General features: G+C 42.7%; 1 protein-coding gene across 1 annotated transcript; it reads left to right on the forward strand.

The window, feature by feature from the left end:
* The first annotated feature begins 9,570 nt into the window (after positions 1-9,570).
* Positions 9,571-17,374, forward strand: LOC119648584 (nucleobindin-2). The gene is made up of 8 exons (XM_038050355.1): positions 9,571-9,722; positions 9,866-10,010; positions 10,112-10,216; positions 15,473-15,583; positions 15,639-16,026; positions 16,087-16,424; positions 16,510-16,911; positions 16,954-17,374. Exons 2-8 carry the CDS (start codon positions 9,885-9,887, stop codon positions 17,170-17,172), a joined length of 1,689 nt encoding a protein of 562 aa, XP_037906283.1. The 5' UTR covers positions 9,571-9,722; positions 9,866-9,884; the 3' UTR covers positions 17,173-17,374.
* Positions 17,375-19,087: the final 1,713 nt, after the last annotated feature.

A 19,087-nucleotide genomic window follows, 5' to 3' on the forward strand; every position in this document is an offset into this window, starting at 1 on the left:
TAGGAAACTCTCCACGTTTTAACATTCGGGGTTTTTTGGGTTTTTTAAATTTTTTTTTTTTTTTAAATTTATGACTTTAATTTTCAAGTCCGAGTATGACATCTCCTTTGTGTATTCACAGAGATAGACGCTAGAATATATTGTGCAAGGGAGCTAGCAAGGGAGGTAGCGCAGAAGAGATATGAAAAGTATTTTGCCGTCGTTGTCAGTTCGAAAATTTTAATAAAAAAAATTTTTTAAAATTTAATAATACCAAACATAACATTGGTGACCTCCACATTCAAGCTCGACCCATGCTCGAGTTGGTGATCTGAAGGTTGCTGTACAGTCCGAATTTCTGCGACGTGTTAACCTGGTACTGAAATCACATCCCTCGGGGAAGAATAAAATAATAGCACTGGATGTATTCGCTATACCTTCTCTGGCTAATGCATTCGGAATTTTCCGTGGACGAAGACCGATCTGGAAAACGTTCAGCGGCAAATACGGACAACTATGATCAAAGTCCGAATGCTCATCGAAACTCTGGCGTGGAGCAACGAATGGACCTGCCTCATGACATAGGAGGTAGGGGCGTCGTTGCGTGGCGGCACATCTTCACCGATTGTGGGCTGACTCCATCTAATTTGAAAGATAGATTTTTCAATTCTTTGGGTGAGGTGAAGTCACACCAAGAGCGGTTCGATGAATAGAAGGCGAAGGCAATGCACGGCAAACATGTGAATTGTCTTTGGTAGCCATTTGTCGAACAGATGGCTGTGTGCTGGGGAGCTCTTTGCTGGGATGGAGGAATTTATGTGTGCCATTCAGGACGGCTTGACTACCACCCCCGCTTATAAAAAGCTCATAATAAAAGAATAGGTGGAGAAAGACCAGTGCAAAATGTATGGTTAGGTGTTAGAGATGTTTAACCATCTCATTTCTGGCTGCATTTTAATGGCACCGGTCCAATACACAAACAAGTATAATGCTGTATGCAAGGCGATTCATCAAAACGGGAACCAGTCCGGTTTACCGGTGTGAGCCGCATGCAGTACTTAATAGTTCGGCTTACAGCACGTCTTGGAACCGGAAAGTTTTAACTTATCACCATACACCACACCACACATACGCTATTAGTTCACAAGACGGGTTGCTCCGCGTATATTATTGATGTTGCTATCCCCCATAATAGCAACATTGAATGAAAATGGGTGGAGAAGAAAATGAACTATGAGCCAGTGGCTAGGGAAATCAAATAAATTTGACGTCTCAAGAAAGTAGTTGTAGTTCCCATACTATCGGCAGCTATAAGTATTGCACATAAATTTCTCACAGCTTCCCTTGATATCCTAGGGCTTCCACGCATGGTTCAAACGATGGATAAATACACTATTATGCTTACGTGTTCGATGTTGCGAGGAGTTCTCGACGCTAGTATTAGGTAGTAAAATTCGAAAAAACTCGAACAAAATATAATATAATTTGAAAACCAACAATCAGTAAGACTTGTTAAAACCAGAAGCCTTTAACATTCACATCATCCAAGGTATGTCACGAAAAATTAGTTACCATGCTAAGTAAATAAACATGAGATGTATTTCTACAGCGTTACTGTACAGCTGTTTAACTTACAGGAATGAATTATATATCTCTCTAACGCACTCCATTAATAGCAAAGTTAGCATTTCCGAAAAAAATGCAGATCATTGATACTTCTTAGCCATAAACTACACTAAACAGTTGTACGTGATAGATGTCGTTATTTCTTAATATCTATTTTTTGATTTTCAGGGCCCAATTGCTTGTTAACCGTTTCAGTTGAGACTGCAGAAATGCTATAAATATTAAAAAAAACCAAGATTATTTTTGTTTAGCTATTGAGGAGTCCTAAGTCCGCATCCACTTTATATTTGACTCTTCAAATGAAGAGCAAGTTACTCCCAGCTTTTTTGATTCATTGACTCCTATTTTGGGCTTGGCAAGTATCAAAAAAAGAAAAGACAACGAAAGACGACTCAGGTACTCATTCTCGGACGAGCGCAATGCTGACCACATTGCCTCCTACAGTGTACTACTGTAGTGTATCGTTACGGTCTTGAATGAAGGGCTCTAACACATTTCAAATCAAAATCAGATTTTCCTCTTTGTCTCGGCAGAATGAGCATCGAAGTGTGTAAGGCTACATCCTGCTAACTGCTTGGTAAAACTTGCGCGCCTGGTGCGGTTGCTCCCTGTACTTTTCGAGTTTACAGACTTGTTGTTTCCCCCAGGATTCCTTTTCATCTTTGAAGTCGCCCCTGCGCGTGCTCGCGTTATTCGAGATTGCAACAATACTCGGTATGCAGCATTCCTCCTTTCCGTTACTAGCTTACATTCATCATCGAGTCAGCCGTTCCGACTTTTCTTTCGACTGGAGCCAAGTATGTTTGTGGCCGTATCAATGATAACGTTCTTCAGCTGGTTGTGAAGATCATTTGTTGATGCTTCCAGGGCATCAGTCTGCTGCGGTTATTGCGGTATCCATTTCCCCTTATAGGTGTTACCGGGGGCTGTATTGTAAATGGCTTCAGTATTCACTCTCACCTGATTGTCAGAGAGGATTTTAGGTGGTGTTGCAATTCGAGTCCAGAACACTATGCTAACGAGATAGTGATCCGAGTCTATACTGGCCCCCTATATGTTCTGACATTCATCAAGGCTGAGAGGTGACGCCGTTCAATCAACACGTGGTCAATTTGGTTGAAAGTGACTCGTTTGGAGAGGCCTACGCACGTTTGTGAACCGCTTTCCGAGCAAACCAGGTAATTACAACAAGTATTTTGTGTAATATTGCTAACTGAATAATCCGCAGTCCGTTATCATTGGTATCCCTATGTAAGTTATGGGAGCCAACGTGTCGCCTGAGTACGGGCTCCGTCACTACTTGACTGTTGAAATCTCCAAGTATGATTTTGATATAAGACTTGGGGCAGGCGTCGAGAGTCCGCTCAACTGCATCGTAGAAGGTATCCTTCTCCGACTCTACAGTCTCCTCTGTAGGGACGTGAATGTTTGTGAGGCTTATAATTCTAAATTTTCCTCTCAAACACAGAGTGCATAGCCTTTTGATTATGCTTTCAAAACCGATAATAGCAGGTTTCCTTTTTTGGGCTGACAAAAAACCCTACTCCGAGCACATGGTTTACTGGCTGTCCACTATAATATATGGTGTAGTGACTTTTCTCTAGGAAACCGGTCCCTGCCCAGAGCATTTCTTGCAGCGCTGTTACATGAGCCTTATATTGAAACATACAGGGAGCACACATTACATGATAAAATGTGTAAATCGTTATTCCCTTGTCATTGCCGGGTTCGTCGTTTTGAAATCCACCCCGTCCGATGCTCCTCCTGTGGTTTCGTAACATCGGTTTTCCGTGTAGGGTTGTTAGCCCTACCCAACTCCAACCTGGAGGACCAGTTGGTACAATTTGTCCCATTTTTAGGCGCGGGGGACTAGTCTTCATCCTTCTCCGTCTCCAGTCTTTGTGGATACCAGTGGACGTTTCGCCCTGGGACCTATACCATCCTTTGACCGTCATTTTTTTGTTTTTTTTATTACTTCTGATGGAATTGAGCATTTGGTTTGTCTGCGAATAAATTCGTTGATTGTCTTATGATTTATATCGGAGCATATTGAAAAAATCAAAGCTAATTCAACTCCTACGGATGCCAACGCAGGGAGGGAACTTCAAATGTCTCGCCTCATTGCAGATCTGGGGCAGGAGAGGAGTCGTGTCTCGTCGTATATCTTCCCTCTCGATTTCAGACTAGGCGCGCGCGGTTGAGCGCGGTTGAGTTCTTTTATTGTCAATTTCAAGGTTTAGCTCACGTGTTGATCTTTCGGCAAGTTCGCGCGAATTGCCATGTTTATTGATTTGCAGACCCCGGTGTGTTAAATAACATGTGAGTATGAATAGGATCCAGTTTCTATTCAAAGCGAAACGCGACGCCTAAGCTTTTTCTCCTCACATTGTACACACCACTGTATACACTTTGTACATTTGTAGATATTAGAGAGTTCAGCAGTTGCTGTGTAACATTCAAGAAACAACCCGGGTTTGATATTATTGAAAATTAATTAAAAGTTTCTTTAAAAACGTATGCCTCAAATTGGTGCTAATGTGAAAGATAGTTGAATTAATCGCAAGGCAAGAAATTGCATTCTGGACTTCAAAATTGGCACTATTGCAACGACTTGATCGGAGAAAATGGACCAGTGCCTTATCGTTGCTCGATACGAAGGAGTAGCAAACAATCAAAAGGGGCTGAATTCTCAAGAAAAAAACTTTGGCCGACTATTTGCATTTCATAGATATAATGGATTTTGCAAAAAAAAAATTAAAAAATGTCTTTCTATCAAACTTTGCCTTAAGTAGCGCAGTCATTCGGTAGAACGTACAATGAAAAATAGGCTTAATGTTACATAAATTGATTAAAATTGATGTTCTCCTTAATCTTTGCCTGTAATTTATTAAATGTTCAAAATGTTGATGATGATGTTGAAATGATTCATCCGCCTCGCCTAGTAATTCCCAGAATGAAAAGATAATTACATATCTAATATCGATGGCAGCTCTATATATCATAGATTAAGAACATAACATCATTTGGGACAATGAGTAAATAATAAGGAAATGCAGTAACGGCAGGAGAATCTGGCGATCTTATGTTAAAGAGAGGAAAACGGACTAAATTTTGACTCAGGTAATATTCAATCGAAGCTATCCAGCCAATTAGCAAATGAAACACCTGGTAATAATCACCCCTACTCTCGTCCCCTACTACTAGTATCAGTACTAAACTATCAGCAATTAAAACGGTTGAAGATATGAATAGCGGAATTCAGACCGAACAGGAGTTGAAAATATATTGAAAAAGGGAACAACTGCTGCCAGAACAGCCTTTATATGAAAAATAATTCCAAACACGTCTTTGAAAAAACAATGATAGTGTTTTCATTCTTGAAAGTTCGTGGAAATCGTGGAAAAAATCTATAACGACAAAATGGCATTTATATGTTGCTACAACCATGACCCAATTTTGAAATAAAAATTTCTGGCGGCAACTAATTGAAATCGTTTGCAAAAGTTAAGAGACGTGCTAATTCGAAAGACAATTGGTCATAGAATGGTGTCTAGTTCCTCAAGAATTGCAAAACCTTTTCCATGTCAATCAAATTTGGTTTTAGAATTTATTGAAACTAAATGAAACTCTTTACTAGGTAATAAATGATATTACTAGATTTATATAACGACTTTGTGTTTATTTTCAATCTGTTAATATAAACTATCATTCCTTACCATTTCAGAAAATATAACAGTTTTGGTGGTCAATGAGTTTGCTGCCTACTGCCCAATCTCTAATTTTTTGAAATATTATTATTATATTATTATTTCCGAGTTATCACAATCTCGGCAGATGCCGGATTTTACCTAATACTAGCACTAAGTGCCAAGCATTTAGGCTCGGACGATCCTACCTACTTAAGAACTAAAGGGGCACTGGTGGTGGTGGCCGGTGGTAGGTCAGTGGGAGAATCCGTCGAGTACCCCCCGCAACATCGAGCACGTATGCAGAATGGTGTACTTCTGCATGGTTTGAACCAGACTGTGCGAAAGTCCCAGGACATCAAGGGAAGCCGTCAGGGATTTAGGTACAATACCTGTAGCTGACAATATTATGGGAACTACAACCACCCGCTCGAGACGCCAAATTTCTTTGATTTCCCGAGCCAATGGCTCATAGTTCACCTTCTTCTCCACGTATTTCCGTTCAATGTTGCTATTATGGGGGATAGCAACATCAATAATATACGCGGAGCGACCCGTCTTGTCAACTAGCAGTACGTCAGGCTTGTTGTGTGCGGTATGGCGATCAGTCAGAACTTGCCGGTCCCAATACATGCTGTAAGCAGAACTATCAAGTACTGCTTGCGGCTCATATCGGTAAACCGGACATGTTTTCGTGATCAGCCCATGCTTATATGCAAGGTTTTGATGGACAACCTTACATACAGCATTATGCCTGGTGATGTATTGCACCGGTGCCATAACAGTACAGCCAGAAATGAGATGGTCCAACGTCTCTAACGCCGAACCACACATTCTGCACTGGTCGTTCTCCACCCGCTCTTTCATAATGAGCTTTTTATAAGCTCGGGTGGCGACCACGCCATCCTGAATGGCACACATGAACCCCTCCGTCTCAGCAAAGAGCTCCCCAGCACACAGCCACCTGTTCGACAGATGCAAATCGACAAATGGCTGTCAAAGACAATTCACGTGTTTACCGTGCATTGCCTTCGACTTCCATTCCTCGATCCGCTCCTGGTCCGACTTCACCCCACTCAGAGGATTGAAAGATCGATCCTTCAAGTTAAGTGGAGTCAGTCTGCAGTCTGCCTTACAGACAGCCGCATGCAAGGGGCTCGCCTGCTCTTTACTGTAAAAATAAGCGCGCAGCGAGTCGACTTGGCGATGATGTTGTGCCGCCACGTCAACCACGCCCCTACCTCTGATGTCACGAGGCAGGTTCATCCGCTCCACGGCAGACTTTGGGTGATGGATTCGGAATTTGGACATAGTTGTCCGTATCCGCCGCTGGACGTTTTCCAGGTCGGTCTTCGTCCACGGCAATATTCCGAATGCATAAGCCAGTGAAGGGATAGCGAATACATTCAACGCGCTTATTTTATTCTTCCCCGAGAGATGCGATTTCAGCACCAGCTTTACACGTCGCAGGAATTCGGACAGCAGAGCTTCCTTCAGATCACCAACTCGAGCATGGGTTCCTTGCAGAATTCCTAGGTACTTGTAGAAGTCTGTCTCGGTCATAGCTTCGATGTGGAGGTCACCAATGCTATGTCCGGCATGCAGCTCGTGATGACCTTTGCGAATGGCTTGGATTCGACATTTGTCTAATCCAAACTCCATCCGAATATCACGGCTGAACATGTCTATTATTCGCAACAGACTTCTAAGATGGTCGTCAGTACCAGCATACAGCTTGATGTCATCTAGGTACATCAAGTGTGTCAGTTCGCACTTAGCACGTAGGCCATATTTTATTGCAAAACCATGCCCTCTAGCATCATTCAGTAGCCATGAAAGGGGGTTCAGTGCCATACAAAACCAAAGAGGACTCAATGAATCCCCCTGGAAGATGCCCTTCCGAATACGGATGGGCTCTGAGGTATTAGCACCCTCAGATGTACGGACTGACAAGGTGGTATGCCACCCTTCCATGACTGTCGTCAAAAACTTTATTAGTTTCGGATCAATGCGATACAGATGTAGGATGTCGATTAGCCAGGTATGCGGAACGCTATCAAAAGCCTTGGCATAATCGATATAGCAACTGAAGAGGTTTCTTTGGCCTCTAGTTGCTTGTCCTACAACTACCGAGTCGATAATGAGTTGCTCTTTGCAACCCCTTAACCCAACTCGGCAGCCCTTCTGCTCCTCGGACAGAATGTTGTTGGTCTCGAGGTGCGCATTGATCCTTCCACTAATAATGGACGTGATGAATTTGTAGAGGGTTGGTAAGCAAGTGATCGGTCTTGTGTCTGCGGGGTCCTGCACCGTGTCCTTCTTAGGGATGAGGTAGGTAATTCCCGCAGTGAGGAAAGGTGGAAATTCCTCCGGCCGACTCATGACTTCATTTATACTGCGTGCCAACCGACTGTGTACGCTGGTAAATTTCTTATACCAGAAATTCTGCACCCGATCCAGACCTGGGCCCCTCCAGTTCTTCGAGATGTTTATGGCTCGTCGAACTTCCTCTTCGGTAACATCCGCGAAATTCATTGGCATGGCGGGTGCCTTCGGTGGTGATCCTCTCAGCATGCTCAGCATGCTGGGCAGGTAACCCCCAAAGTCCACCCCAATACTCTTTCGCTTCCGTCACCGAGAACTGTATTGTCTGGGTGCTCTGTTGGGATTCGTTGAGAGATCTGAAAAAGCTCCGCTGGTTCCTCGCGTATGTTGCATTCTGGACACGTCTGGAATAACTTTCGCCATACCGTCGTAACCGACTGCATATGACAGAAAGTTTCTGTTTTAGTGTGTCCAGAATTTCAACTACGGGTGTCTCACAGGGGATGGCATAGTTCCGGTAAACCCTCTGCACTTTATTTCTCACCCGTCGGCTGGCATTGCCAGTGCTGATCTGAATCAGTCTAGCAATGTCCTGCCTTAGTGAGTCCCGCCGACGTTCCAGACGAATTTTCCATGGTGGATCTCTTTTGTCACTCAAACCAATAATGCGAAAGCGAATCTTCTGACCGTGCAATCTGATAGCCGCAACTGCACCACAATACACAAGTGATTGTAGTTGCAGCAGCGACATATCAGCACACAGTCAAGACGCAATCTCATCATTGATTTGAGATAGAATTCCCGGAGTTGCTGGAGATGCATAGAGCCTGGGAATACCTGGTCTATGCAAAGGATCCATATCCGAGAATTCTATACACGCTCTTTGGAATTCGTCCCGAACTTCAGCGGAAACCTCAGCTGGACGGTGGAGAAGAGTGCTTCGGCGAGTACTGAACCTGTTGCCTGCAGTGCGGCGTGGTGTTGTTGATGCCGCCGCCTCTGCCCCCATCGACTCTCGGTCACCAGTTTCCCCGATGACTTCAAGTCGAACACGTTCCCTGATGGTGGCCGGGATTGTGTCACTGCGAGTGATGAAGCGGTACTGGTCTGCGACTCGCTGCACAGTCACGTGCGCGAATTGCGGGAAACGCTCGACGAATCTCTGGTGCAACAAGGGGCGGTAAGATGTTGTACGCGCCTCCGCCGTTATTTCGTAGTAGGAGCGGATGATGAAGAGGTTCATTTCTTCAGTCCATTTCATCCGCTTCCTACGCGAACCTGCTGAAGTGGTCGCCACAGATTGTGGCGAAACAGCTGCAGCAGGCGGAGCTGTGCTCCTGGTCGTCGTGGCGCTTAGACGTCGAACCGCCCCACGACTAGCGGTTTCGACGCCGTGCTGTCCATTACGAGAGCCCGACCCAGTCACCAAGTCAGACGACTCCCGCCGGTTATCCGTACCGGACCTTAAATTTCTCCTTCTTCTCATTTTTTGGTGGTGCATTTTATCCCTAGCTGCCAGGTGTGTAGATAGCTTCCTTAGTGAGTAATCTGCAAGACTGCAAAGTTCCTGCACTTTCCTCACCTACCCCCTGAGACGCTGCGGTGGCGTACAGCCATTCAGACTGAAGCTATCCATCCCTCCTCCTTTCACAACCGGGCTTGGGACCGGCTTCGGCGGTATTATTATTATATTCTCGGTAAAATATGATTTTTTTCTCATTAATATAAAAAAAAATAAAAAAAAAAGATAGAAGTGTGCTACTCTTTTATCGTGGAGTGTATAATTCTAATGTGTTTAGGATCTTTTATTTATCTTTACCTTTGGGAAACTTCACTTAATTTCCTAGCTAGTGGAATTAACTTTAATCCCCGGGAATTTTCGAATGGGGCTTCCCCGCGTCAAACTCGCCAGTTAAAGTTGATTTCCTCTACCCATTTCTGTGTAGAGTTTCAAAGAGAACTTGCGAAATGAATGAATAGCAAGAGCAAAATACAAAACGGACACGTCAGACGGTAATCTGTCAGTTCGCTTCAATCAACTCGTAGGTTTGGTTTGAGTTTGGTGCCATTATATCGTTTTCTGCAATTGAGTGCTCGTGCCAAATGGTAAATAATTCGTGTTTTGAGTGACAGACTTGTGTTCTAGAATAGTCAGTTGTTCTGTGGATTGAATATTCCTCTTTACACGTATTGCAAAAAGTGTTTGTTTACTCACGTCATCGTTTTCCCTTTCTTTGCCATATTTTTAGAACTAGACGCAGAATCGCAATGCGAATTTGTATATTACTCAGCTTGACGTGCTTTGTCGCGGTTTCCGTGGGACTTCCCGTAACCCAGCAAAAGGGTTCGTCATCAACGGAAAAACCAGAAAAGCCAGCCGAAGATGATTTAACGGTGAGAACAGATTCCTTCCTCCCAACTACTTTCCTGGTTCCAACATATGTTGCAATAGTTGCGATATCAAATACATATTTTCTCGCATTTTCATATTTCAGAACGTCCTTGAGTACGAAAGGTACCTGAGGGAAGTTGTGGAAGCGCTCGAAAGTGACCAGGAGTTCCGGAAGAAGCTCGACAAAGCCCCAGAAGCAGATATTCGGGTGAGTACTTTAGTGGAAAGCGAGCTGTGTAGAAAGCGTAGTCGTAAATTGCTAATTAAAAGTAGTTTTTATGCACGGTAAATCGATTTCATGATGCCTGTCGACTTGTTGCTTTCCTCCTCTCCTTACCGCTGTTTTGATTTAGGCGCGATTCACCTAACACAACCGGTTCCAGTAGATGAGTCCGAAAGAAAAGTTTTTTTTCACAAGTGTGTTATTCAATGCGAAGGTCAGTTGGGTAAAAATGTTTACGTAGAACTTTAGCGATTATCAGACTACCACGTACATTGTTTCGCTTGTTTTGTTTGTTCTCTCAAGGAAAGATGTGTCAGTGTTTGGAAGAATACGTGGATGTTTCTCAGCCTTCTCAAGAAGTGGAATGATTAGCAAAAACTGAAAGGTTAATGCACCTGTTTCAACAATCGCCAACTCGTGCACGGCAGCGTAATTAAACATATGCTTCACAACTGTCGATCGAACTATTGCAAATGGCTTGCAAATTTTGCCGGCATCGTTATGGAGTGCTTGCAAGCTGCAATTATGTAATCGTCAATCAAGTTTGCCGTGTGGAACTAATTGGATTGGTCAATTGAAGTTGCATTGAATGTCAGCATTAGACATAAATTTAATTACTCCTATGAGCTACATTGAGCATTGCTGATGATGAAAATGATTTTCTAAACAGATGTTTCTGATGCTAGGATGTTTTTTTGTTTACAAATAAATGGATGTGGCAGAGCTACTAGAACATGAAATAATTAAAAGTATTGAATTATGAGAAATCGAAATAATCTTCAATAGCCCTGGCCCGATGGGTGAAACTTAGACATTATAAATGTCGAAGTTTCCTCACTAAACGTACGAAATTTTCCATCGAAAAAGAATAATAATTTCTGGAATGTTCGAGCTGGGGTGGAGATATTTTCCTATAGAATTTGTGGAGCGATGGTTGAACTCTAAGGAGTATTGAATTGCGTAAAATGGGAGCTGATATCTCCCACAAAGCATTCTCTCTCTATTGTTAAATCAAACACGGGAAACTGAAGATTTTACGTATATAATCCTAAATGTTTTTTTATATTTATGAAATTTGGGTGCTAAGTACCTTATCTGCATGAAAGCAAAAATACAATTGCGTAGTATCTCACAGCGTAGCAATATTACTGCGAAAAGTTTACCCGCAGTAAAGTTGTCGTATGTGTAAAATGCACGGCATGCGAATTATTGTTGAAGAAAAGACAATCGGCTGAACAGACTACAAACAATCAGAATGCTATATTTTGCAACCTGCTGATCTCTTCTTGTAGGTAATCTGGAAAATCTGCGGAAAATACTTTGAAAATTCTTGAGAGAGGTTCTCCTTTCTTGGATGCTTAGTTACGTCTACTTCTGTTACTAATTTTACTACACTTAGAAACGATGAATGTTTATTTTCTTCGATTTTTCCTTCCACCATTTTTTTTAGAATATTAATAAAACTGTCAAGGGAAGGTGCATTGCATCCTAGAAGAAGTATTGTGCCATTGCAATAGTTATAGTATGTCGGTTAAGTCTATAACTGACAGAAATGTCAATATGTTCCCTACTTCCAAATGTGCCAGCCCAGCATCTGGTATTAGGTATTCCCCCAGGGGCCTTAACCTGACCATCAAATACTTGGGGGTGGTGATAGACAGGAAGCTCAGCTATAAGCAACATGTACAGTATGTTTGTGATAAATCATCCAAAGCTAGTATGGCTGTGGCGAGGATGATGCCGAACGTGGGAGGGCCACGGCATACCTCTAGGTTGCTTATAGCCAGGGTGGTGACCTCAATCATACTCTATGCGACCCCAGTTTGGAGCGAGGCGTTGCGGATGTCAGTTAATACTAGCAAACTGAATGCAGTCTACAGGAGGACAGCTCTAAGGGTATGCTCTGCCTTCAGGACTGTCTCAGATGATGTAGCGTTCGTCATTTCTGGAATGATGCCGATTGACATCTTGGCAGATGAGATGACGAATATATACCATGCGAAGCCAATCTCTCCCTTATTGCAGACGAAGAACGCTGAGAGGGAGAGATCCATAAATAGATGGCAAGAGCGGTGGGAACGCTCGGGAAAGTGTCGGTGGACTCACAGGCTCATTCCTGCCATCAAGGAGTGGTTGGAGAAACGACACGGTGAGATTAACTATAATCTCACCCAGTTTCTCACGGGACATGGCGGATATCTCCAATACCTTCACAGGTTTAAATTGGAGACCTCACCCGACTGCCCAAATTTTGATGGAGTCCCAGAGGACCCAGAGCATGTATTCTTCCACTATCCGAGATTTGTGTAAGAAAGGGGGAATCTAGAGGAGACTCTAGGAGAGGTGCTGGTACCAGAAAATCTGGTGCCGAAAATGCTAGCACATCAAGAGAATTGGGATGCGGTCAATTCTATGATCGCATCTATTCAAAATAAATTGCGAAAGGCAGAGGAAAGGAGAAAAGCGCGGTCAGGTGCGCCGCATATAGAAGAAATGAGATTAAGCTAGAGTGAGTTGATTCCGCCCCGTGATGTAATATCTTATGGTGGTTCCGCGGGGCAGGGAGGGAGTCGGGGGTGGTTTTAGTGGGTAAAAATCCCACACACTGGTGTGTCCAGACCAGTGTCTTTTGAAGATTTCCACCTCCTCAAAAAAAAGGGGCCTTAACCTATATACTTTGCACAAGTCCCGAACTCTGTCACAGAACACTTATGAGGGTTTCGTCATTCTCCGCACAGAATCTACAAACAGTGTCCGTAAATATAATTTTCTGCTCAAACTGATAATTCAGCCTGCAATGACAAGTGTGTATTCTCACTATGATCCTGACGCACTTCCTGGTGAAGTTTAAGCAATACTTCGAACGCTTTGGTTAGTTTACTCTCATGATCATCCTGGAATGTTACATTCCTGGTAAGTTCGCCCAGTATAGTTCCCTCATTGCCGTTATGAATGATAGACGCTTTTGATTTTCCACCAGGAAAATCCTCGCAGACCACGAATCTACCCCCGGTACACCCAGGTTTCTTTAGCCAGCACTGTTTCAGTGTTTTCCTTGAAAATTGCCCTTGCAATGGTTGCAGATGCAGCTTTTGCATTATGGAGGTTTATTTGAGCTGTCTGAGTGCTGGTCATTGGCTTCATTAATGCTTGGTGCTCTACTTCAATAATTTCCTGTGTACCGCTGTCCGCTTTGAGCCCAAGAAAATGCAGATCTAGGTCGTCCAGCTTATCCTCCTTAGTGGGCAGTGGGCAATCCAATTTTCTGCGCAGAACTGCCTTTTGGCCTCTATGATCTTCGTGATTCCTTTGGGGATCTCAATACGCTTTTCAACCGATTTCTCCTCCGAAGCATCTTTCTTCGGCTTTTCCCTGTGCATAAGCTCAAGGATGTTATATAAGTTAAGAAAAGAACTAGGTGTTTTTCCTTATCCTGTAAATATTTTTATTTTTTCCCCCGCACACAATTGTTTCGGAGATCACGTACCTCCTTCCTCAGTGCGAGTACCTAATTACGGAAATAAATGTATGCAGTCTCAATTGGCTGAATTTCTGACCAAATCTCGTTTTTACGTTACATTCAGACAAAACGTTTCATATTTTTTCTCACTGATCGCGAACAGAAATCACGAACAAATAGGTGAATATCCAAAAAGAGGGACTACCGGTTTCGTCCAGGAGAGAGGCAACTCATCAGACGCTGCCTCACCTCTACCCTGGAAGCAGCGTGATCGAAAGCGGCAACAGGTGGAAAACGCTCCTTTATCTAATCAAACACGACAAGGGTGCGAATTATTTCCAAGTTTGAGCCCGAGCTAGGCTAAAGCTAGATGAGTATTTCGAATATGATGATGTTAGATCGGACCAAATGGGAGCTATGTCCGAAACGACGGGTTCGGGACCGAAAAACTTGGGAGTAAGTTCTCCATTTGGTTCGATCCAACATCAAGTGGATATGGACTTCGGAACTCTCGAATACCTTCACAGATTTTTATATTGATTTGGGATACGCCACTACTGTTCAGAACGATTCGTCCCTCACTTTCACGCAGATTCGCTATATTCATTTCAATAATTAATAGTTCCTCTCAATCCAGATATTTCGAAATAATAAAAGCAATGAAATCAAAGCCGAGTACACACCCACCGAGCCACCTTAGTCGCCTAAGCCTGTACTTTAACTTTTCTTCTTTTACACAATCAACACAAAAGCAGGCATTATTTCAGGGGTTCTTTCCCGCTGCCATTGCCCCGCGGCAACAACAAAAAATTCAGACAAGGGTGCGCATTGGGAATTTCCACAAGCTCATCATCATCATCTTTTGTTTGTATTGATCCGTTACGCGAAAAGACATTCAATGACATGCAAATTGTGTGAGAAATGCAAGACTATAATCATTTGATATTCGGACAATATATGTAATATGAGTAAATGGGGTCGAGGGTTTCGGAAAATGTAAAATTGGAGGGATTGATCTAGAAATTTGAAAGTAAAACTAGACTTGACCATTTAATGAATATTTAAAAAAAATAAATAAATAAAGTGAATAAATCAGTATTTTTTTCTTCAGCTTCTGTCCCGTTCAATGGCTGACTCATCTCGAAATAAAATGAGCTAAATCAGGGTAATAATCGGGTCCAAGCGAGACGTTGATCGGATTGCCTCCTAGTGTTTCGATACGATCTTGAATTAAGTGCTTTAACATGCTTTAAGGCCTAGATCTAGATTGGTTTGCTGGACAAAAACTTGTGGCAAATGCGTTTTATTAGGCGTGTGTCCAATATTACTCTGTTACCGCACCCTGAAAAATGCCTGGTTGGTTGTGTACTGCTGCAGACAATATACAGGAATTGCACTCTTTAAGAAACCCAGTTATCGCAGGCGTTCTGATCAACTGAAGCTTTCGGACCATGCTGATGGACGTTCAAGTAAAAAAAACTACCCTCAAATTTGAGTAAAATATATAGTATCACGTGACAACTTCGGCTAGCATCACGACAGCAACCAACCGTCGAATATGTAACTCATATGAGACGTTGTGACTATGAATTATTTCGGAGATGATTTTTCTCTTCAGCAAGAATCCAACTCACCCAGAAGCGGGCTATCGGCAAGATGCTAAAACCACATTGATGAATTTCTCGATTTTTCTTTGCATACACTAAAAAAATCTTCATTACTCTTTCGCCATCTTATTTTCTGATAGGCTCAACCAATTTCGATTTTTTCTCCCTTTTCAGAGCGGTAAAATAGCCCAAGAATTAGAGTATGTTAACCATCATGTCCGTTCCAAATTAGATGAAATCAAGCGACGGGAAATCGAAAGGCTTCGTACGCTCGCCAACAAACAGGTAATTACTGCCATAGAAAATATGTCAACCCATATATCAACACCCGTAATTATAGTTTGAACTGTCCAATGATATCGATCGTGAACGGCTTAAGATTCCCACTCATGTTCAGCATGAAAACGAACATACATTCGAAATTGAAGACTTACGACGGCTAATTCTTCAAACATCGAACGATTTAGCTGAAGCAGATCGTAAACGACGAGAAGAATTTAAGCAATATGAAATGCAAAAGGAATTTGAAAAGCAACAACAATTGGAAGGGTTGGACGAGCAACATCGCAAAGAGTACGAGGAAGATCTGAAGAAACAGAAGGAAAAGCATAATAAACATGAAAAAATCCACCATCCTGGCAATCGTGCTCAATTAGAAGAAGTTTGGGAAAAACAGGACCATATGGAAGGACAAGACTTTGATCCTAATATTTTCTTCAGGTTGCATGGTAAGTAAAGGCTTTATCATCTTACAGTAATTAGATTTGAAAGATCGCAAAATATTGCAGATTTGGATGGAAATGGCTTCTGGGATGAAAATGAGCTTAAAGCGTTGTTTGTGAAGGAACTCGACAAAGTGTACAAGGAAGGCGTACCTGAAGATGATATGCGCGAACGAACTGAAGAGATGGAACGCATGCGTGAACATGTTTTTAAAGAATCAGATACCAATCGTGACGGATTGATAAGTTTCCAGGAATTCATTGATCAGACGAAACGCGACGATTTCAATCGGGATCCAAGCTGGGATACTGTAGATAACGTACCTCAGTATACACATGAGGAATATCTAGAATTCGAACGTAGACGCCAAGAGGAGATTCAGCGATTGGTCGCCCAAGGAGTGGTAAGCTTGACTTGAAATTATTTTCTATAATTCTAAGTGACGGCACCCGACATTTTTTCTAAATGTATTCCCATTGATATTTTAGCTTCCACCGCATCCGAACATGCCACATGGTTACTATCCAAACGGCCAACCACATCCTAACCCCAACCAACAACAATTACATTATCAACAACAGCCTCAGTACCATCAGCAACAAGTGCCACATCAACAACAGCAACAACAATATCATCAACAACAACAATATCAGCAGCAACAATACCAGCAGCACCCCGGCCAACAACAATATCAGCCTCAAGCTCAACAAAATCATAATCCACCGCAAGCACAACAGCAATACCAGACACCTCCAGCACAACAACAACAATATCAACAACCACCCCAACAACAACAATATCAACAACAGCCTCAGCAGCAACAATATCAACAGCAGCAACAATACCAGCAACCACAACAAAACCAACAGCCACCACAAAATCAACAACAACAGCAGCAAAATACCCAAAATCAACAACAACAGCAGCAAAATACGCAAAATCAACAACAACAGCCACCACAAAATCAACAGCCACCACAAAACCAACAACAACAACCACCACAAAATCAACAGCAGCAGCAACAGCCACCACAGCAGTATCAACAACAACAACCCCAACAACCTGCTCAAACTGGAGGCAATGCTCCTAACGTCAACGCTATTCCATCGGATCCTAAGCAAAATCAACAACAATTGGGGAAACATAATTAATTCAATTGAATTTCGAGATTGTTATTTAGAAAAACAAATTCTGTGGTTGTATGAATTATTCTTTTATATGATCCTTTTTTTATTAAACAAAAATCAAATGCATATCGCATACGAAGCGATAAGGACAAAAGTCATTTTATCACCTGTTGTAAATAATATCAAATAAACGTACAATTTAGGAATGAGTTTCTTATTTATGAAATTTTATCTGTTTTTTACATCTAGTGTAGGACGATGCAATAGTCGAGTTGGATGAGTGTCAAACTCTTGAACTCAGGTCGCAGGCTCGAATTCCAATTGCATCTTTGATGTTCTTGTTAATCTTCATGTTTGTGTGACGATAATGAAACTCGTATTGCCTCATTAAAAATGAAAAGGAAAAAATAAAGAAGTTCCTGGAATTACTTCCGAGGAGCGTTTCTACCTCTCCTACCACGCTGGCCCTTGCTGCTCAATGCAATGAAATTGATTCGAGTACGCACGATTTCAATTTGCTTTGGACTTGAACCCGCTCGAAGTTGCTAACGTTTTATGTGGTCGATATCTTTTGACCTACATGTCAGTGAATTCGCGAAAGCTTTTGTAGCTGCTTTTGATCGTGTAGATGGTCACGGTAATTCTTTTGTTGTTTTATGACAAGGGGTTTCTTTCGATTTACAGGTATTTCAATTTTGTTGGATTCAGAGTCAGGAATAAGAAATTAATTGTTGTTGGCCACTTTTAAGAGATTAAGATCTTGCTTGGATCGTATGGAATTAGAAGCTGCGGTGAAATCAGGGCGTTCTCTATGCACTCACACGCCCCATTGGTCTGTGTTCCAGTTGGAAAGGCTTTGCTTCAATCGCCATTGTAACGTATTTCGTTTTTTTCTGAAAATAGTTGTAATTCTCGGCCAATAATTAACCAATTGATGAAACACCGGAGGGCTTTCGACATAGCTAAAAAATATTATATGATAAACGGCGGATTAAAACAGCGGAAACTCCGAAACTAAGCAAACCGAGAATGAGGACACTGGTAAATCCATTCGCCACCTGAGAAATAAAAAAACCCTGAAAATCCACCTAATAAATTATTTCTTCAGTCTCGCGGCTTAAACGGGATTTTCCAATTAACTATCTCTGAAGGATGGTATCCATTTGACATTGCCATATCGCTGGGATGTTTACTGCCCCCGTAGATATTTCGGGCGAACGAGTCCGTAGGTATCCGATCTAAATCTGCCTTAATAAGGAACTCCAGACATCCCGGTTTTGCGTCGAGGTCCACCAATTCGATATCCCTAAAAGTTGTTTGACGTACGCCATCGTTCCATCTCAGGCAGGGTCTGCCTCGTCTTCTTTTTCTACCACAGCCTTATAGACTTTCCGGGGTGGATCATACCCATCCATATCCATCCATCCATATCCATATATCCCCGTAACCTATTAAGCCAGCAGCAGAGGGAGCGGGTGCCGGTGTCATTGATCCAAGGAAAATGTACTTTGAGCCAATGGGCAGGTACACTAGCATATTCCAGGCGGAAATATACGCCATAGACAAATGAGCCTCCTTTAATCTGCAAAGGAACTACAGGGGGGCAGAACATAGCTATTCTCACCGATAGCCAAGCAGCGATCAAGGCACTTAGGTCCAACCAGGTGAACTCTAAACTGGTATGGGAATGCCTTGAGAGACTGAATACACTCGGCTCGTCCAACAAGGTCTGGATACTTTGGGTTCCAGGCCATGCTGGGTTGGAAGGCCACGAGGCAGCGGACGAACTAGCCAAGAAGGGAGCAGGGACGCCTTTACACGGGCCAGAACCCTTCTGTGGAATCGGAAACGGTTTCATGGCTATGAGTATAAGAAATGAAGAGAAACAGTTGAGGGAACTATATTGGGCGGGCCTACCAGGGATGGAGCAGTCGCACAA

The sequence above is a fragment of the Hermetia illucens genome, chromosome 2 (genome assembly GCF_905115235.1).
Source record: "Hermetia illucens chromosome 2, iHerIll2.2.curated.20191125, whole genome shotgun sequence".
Classification (NCBI taxonomy): Eukaryota; Metazoa; Arthropoda; class Insecta; order Diptera; family Stratiomyidae; genus Hermetia; species Hermetia illucens.

Bases quoted from the DNA above. Each gene is read 5' to 3' on its own strand.
- LOC119648584 (XM_038050355.1), top strand. From the start codon at position 9,885: ATGCGAATTTGTATATTACTCAGCTTGACGTGCTTTGTCGCGGTTTCC. The intron at 15,584-15,638 runs GTAATTACTGCC...CCGTAATTATAG, and splicing joins GTACGCTCGCCAACAAACAG to TTTGAACTGTCCAATGATAT. The intron at 16,027-16,086 runs GTAAGTAAAGGC...AAAATATTGCAG, and splicing joins TATTTTCTTCAGGTTGCATG to ATTTGGATGGAAATGGCTTC.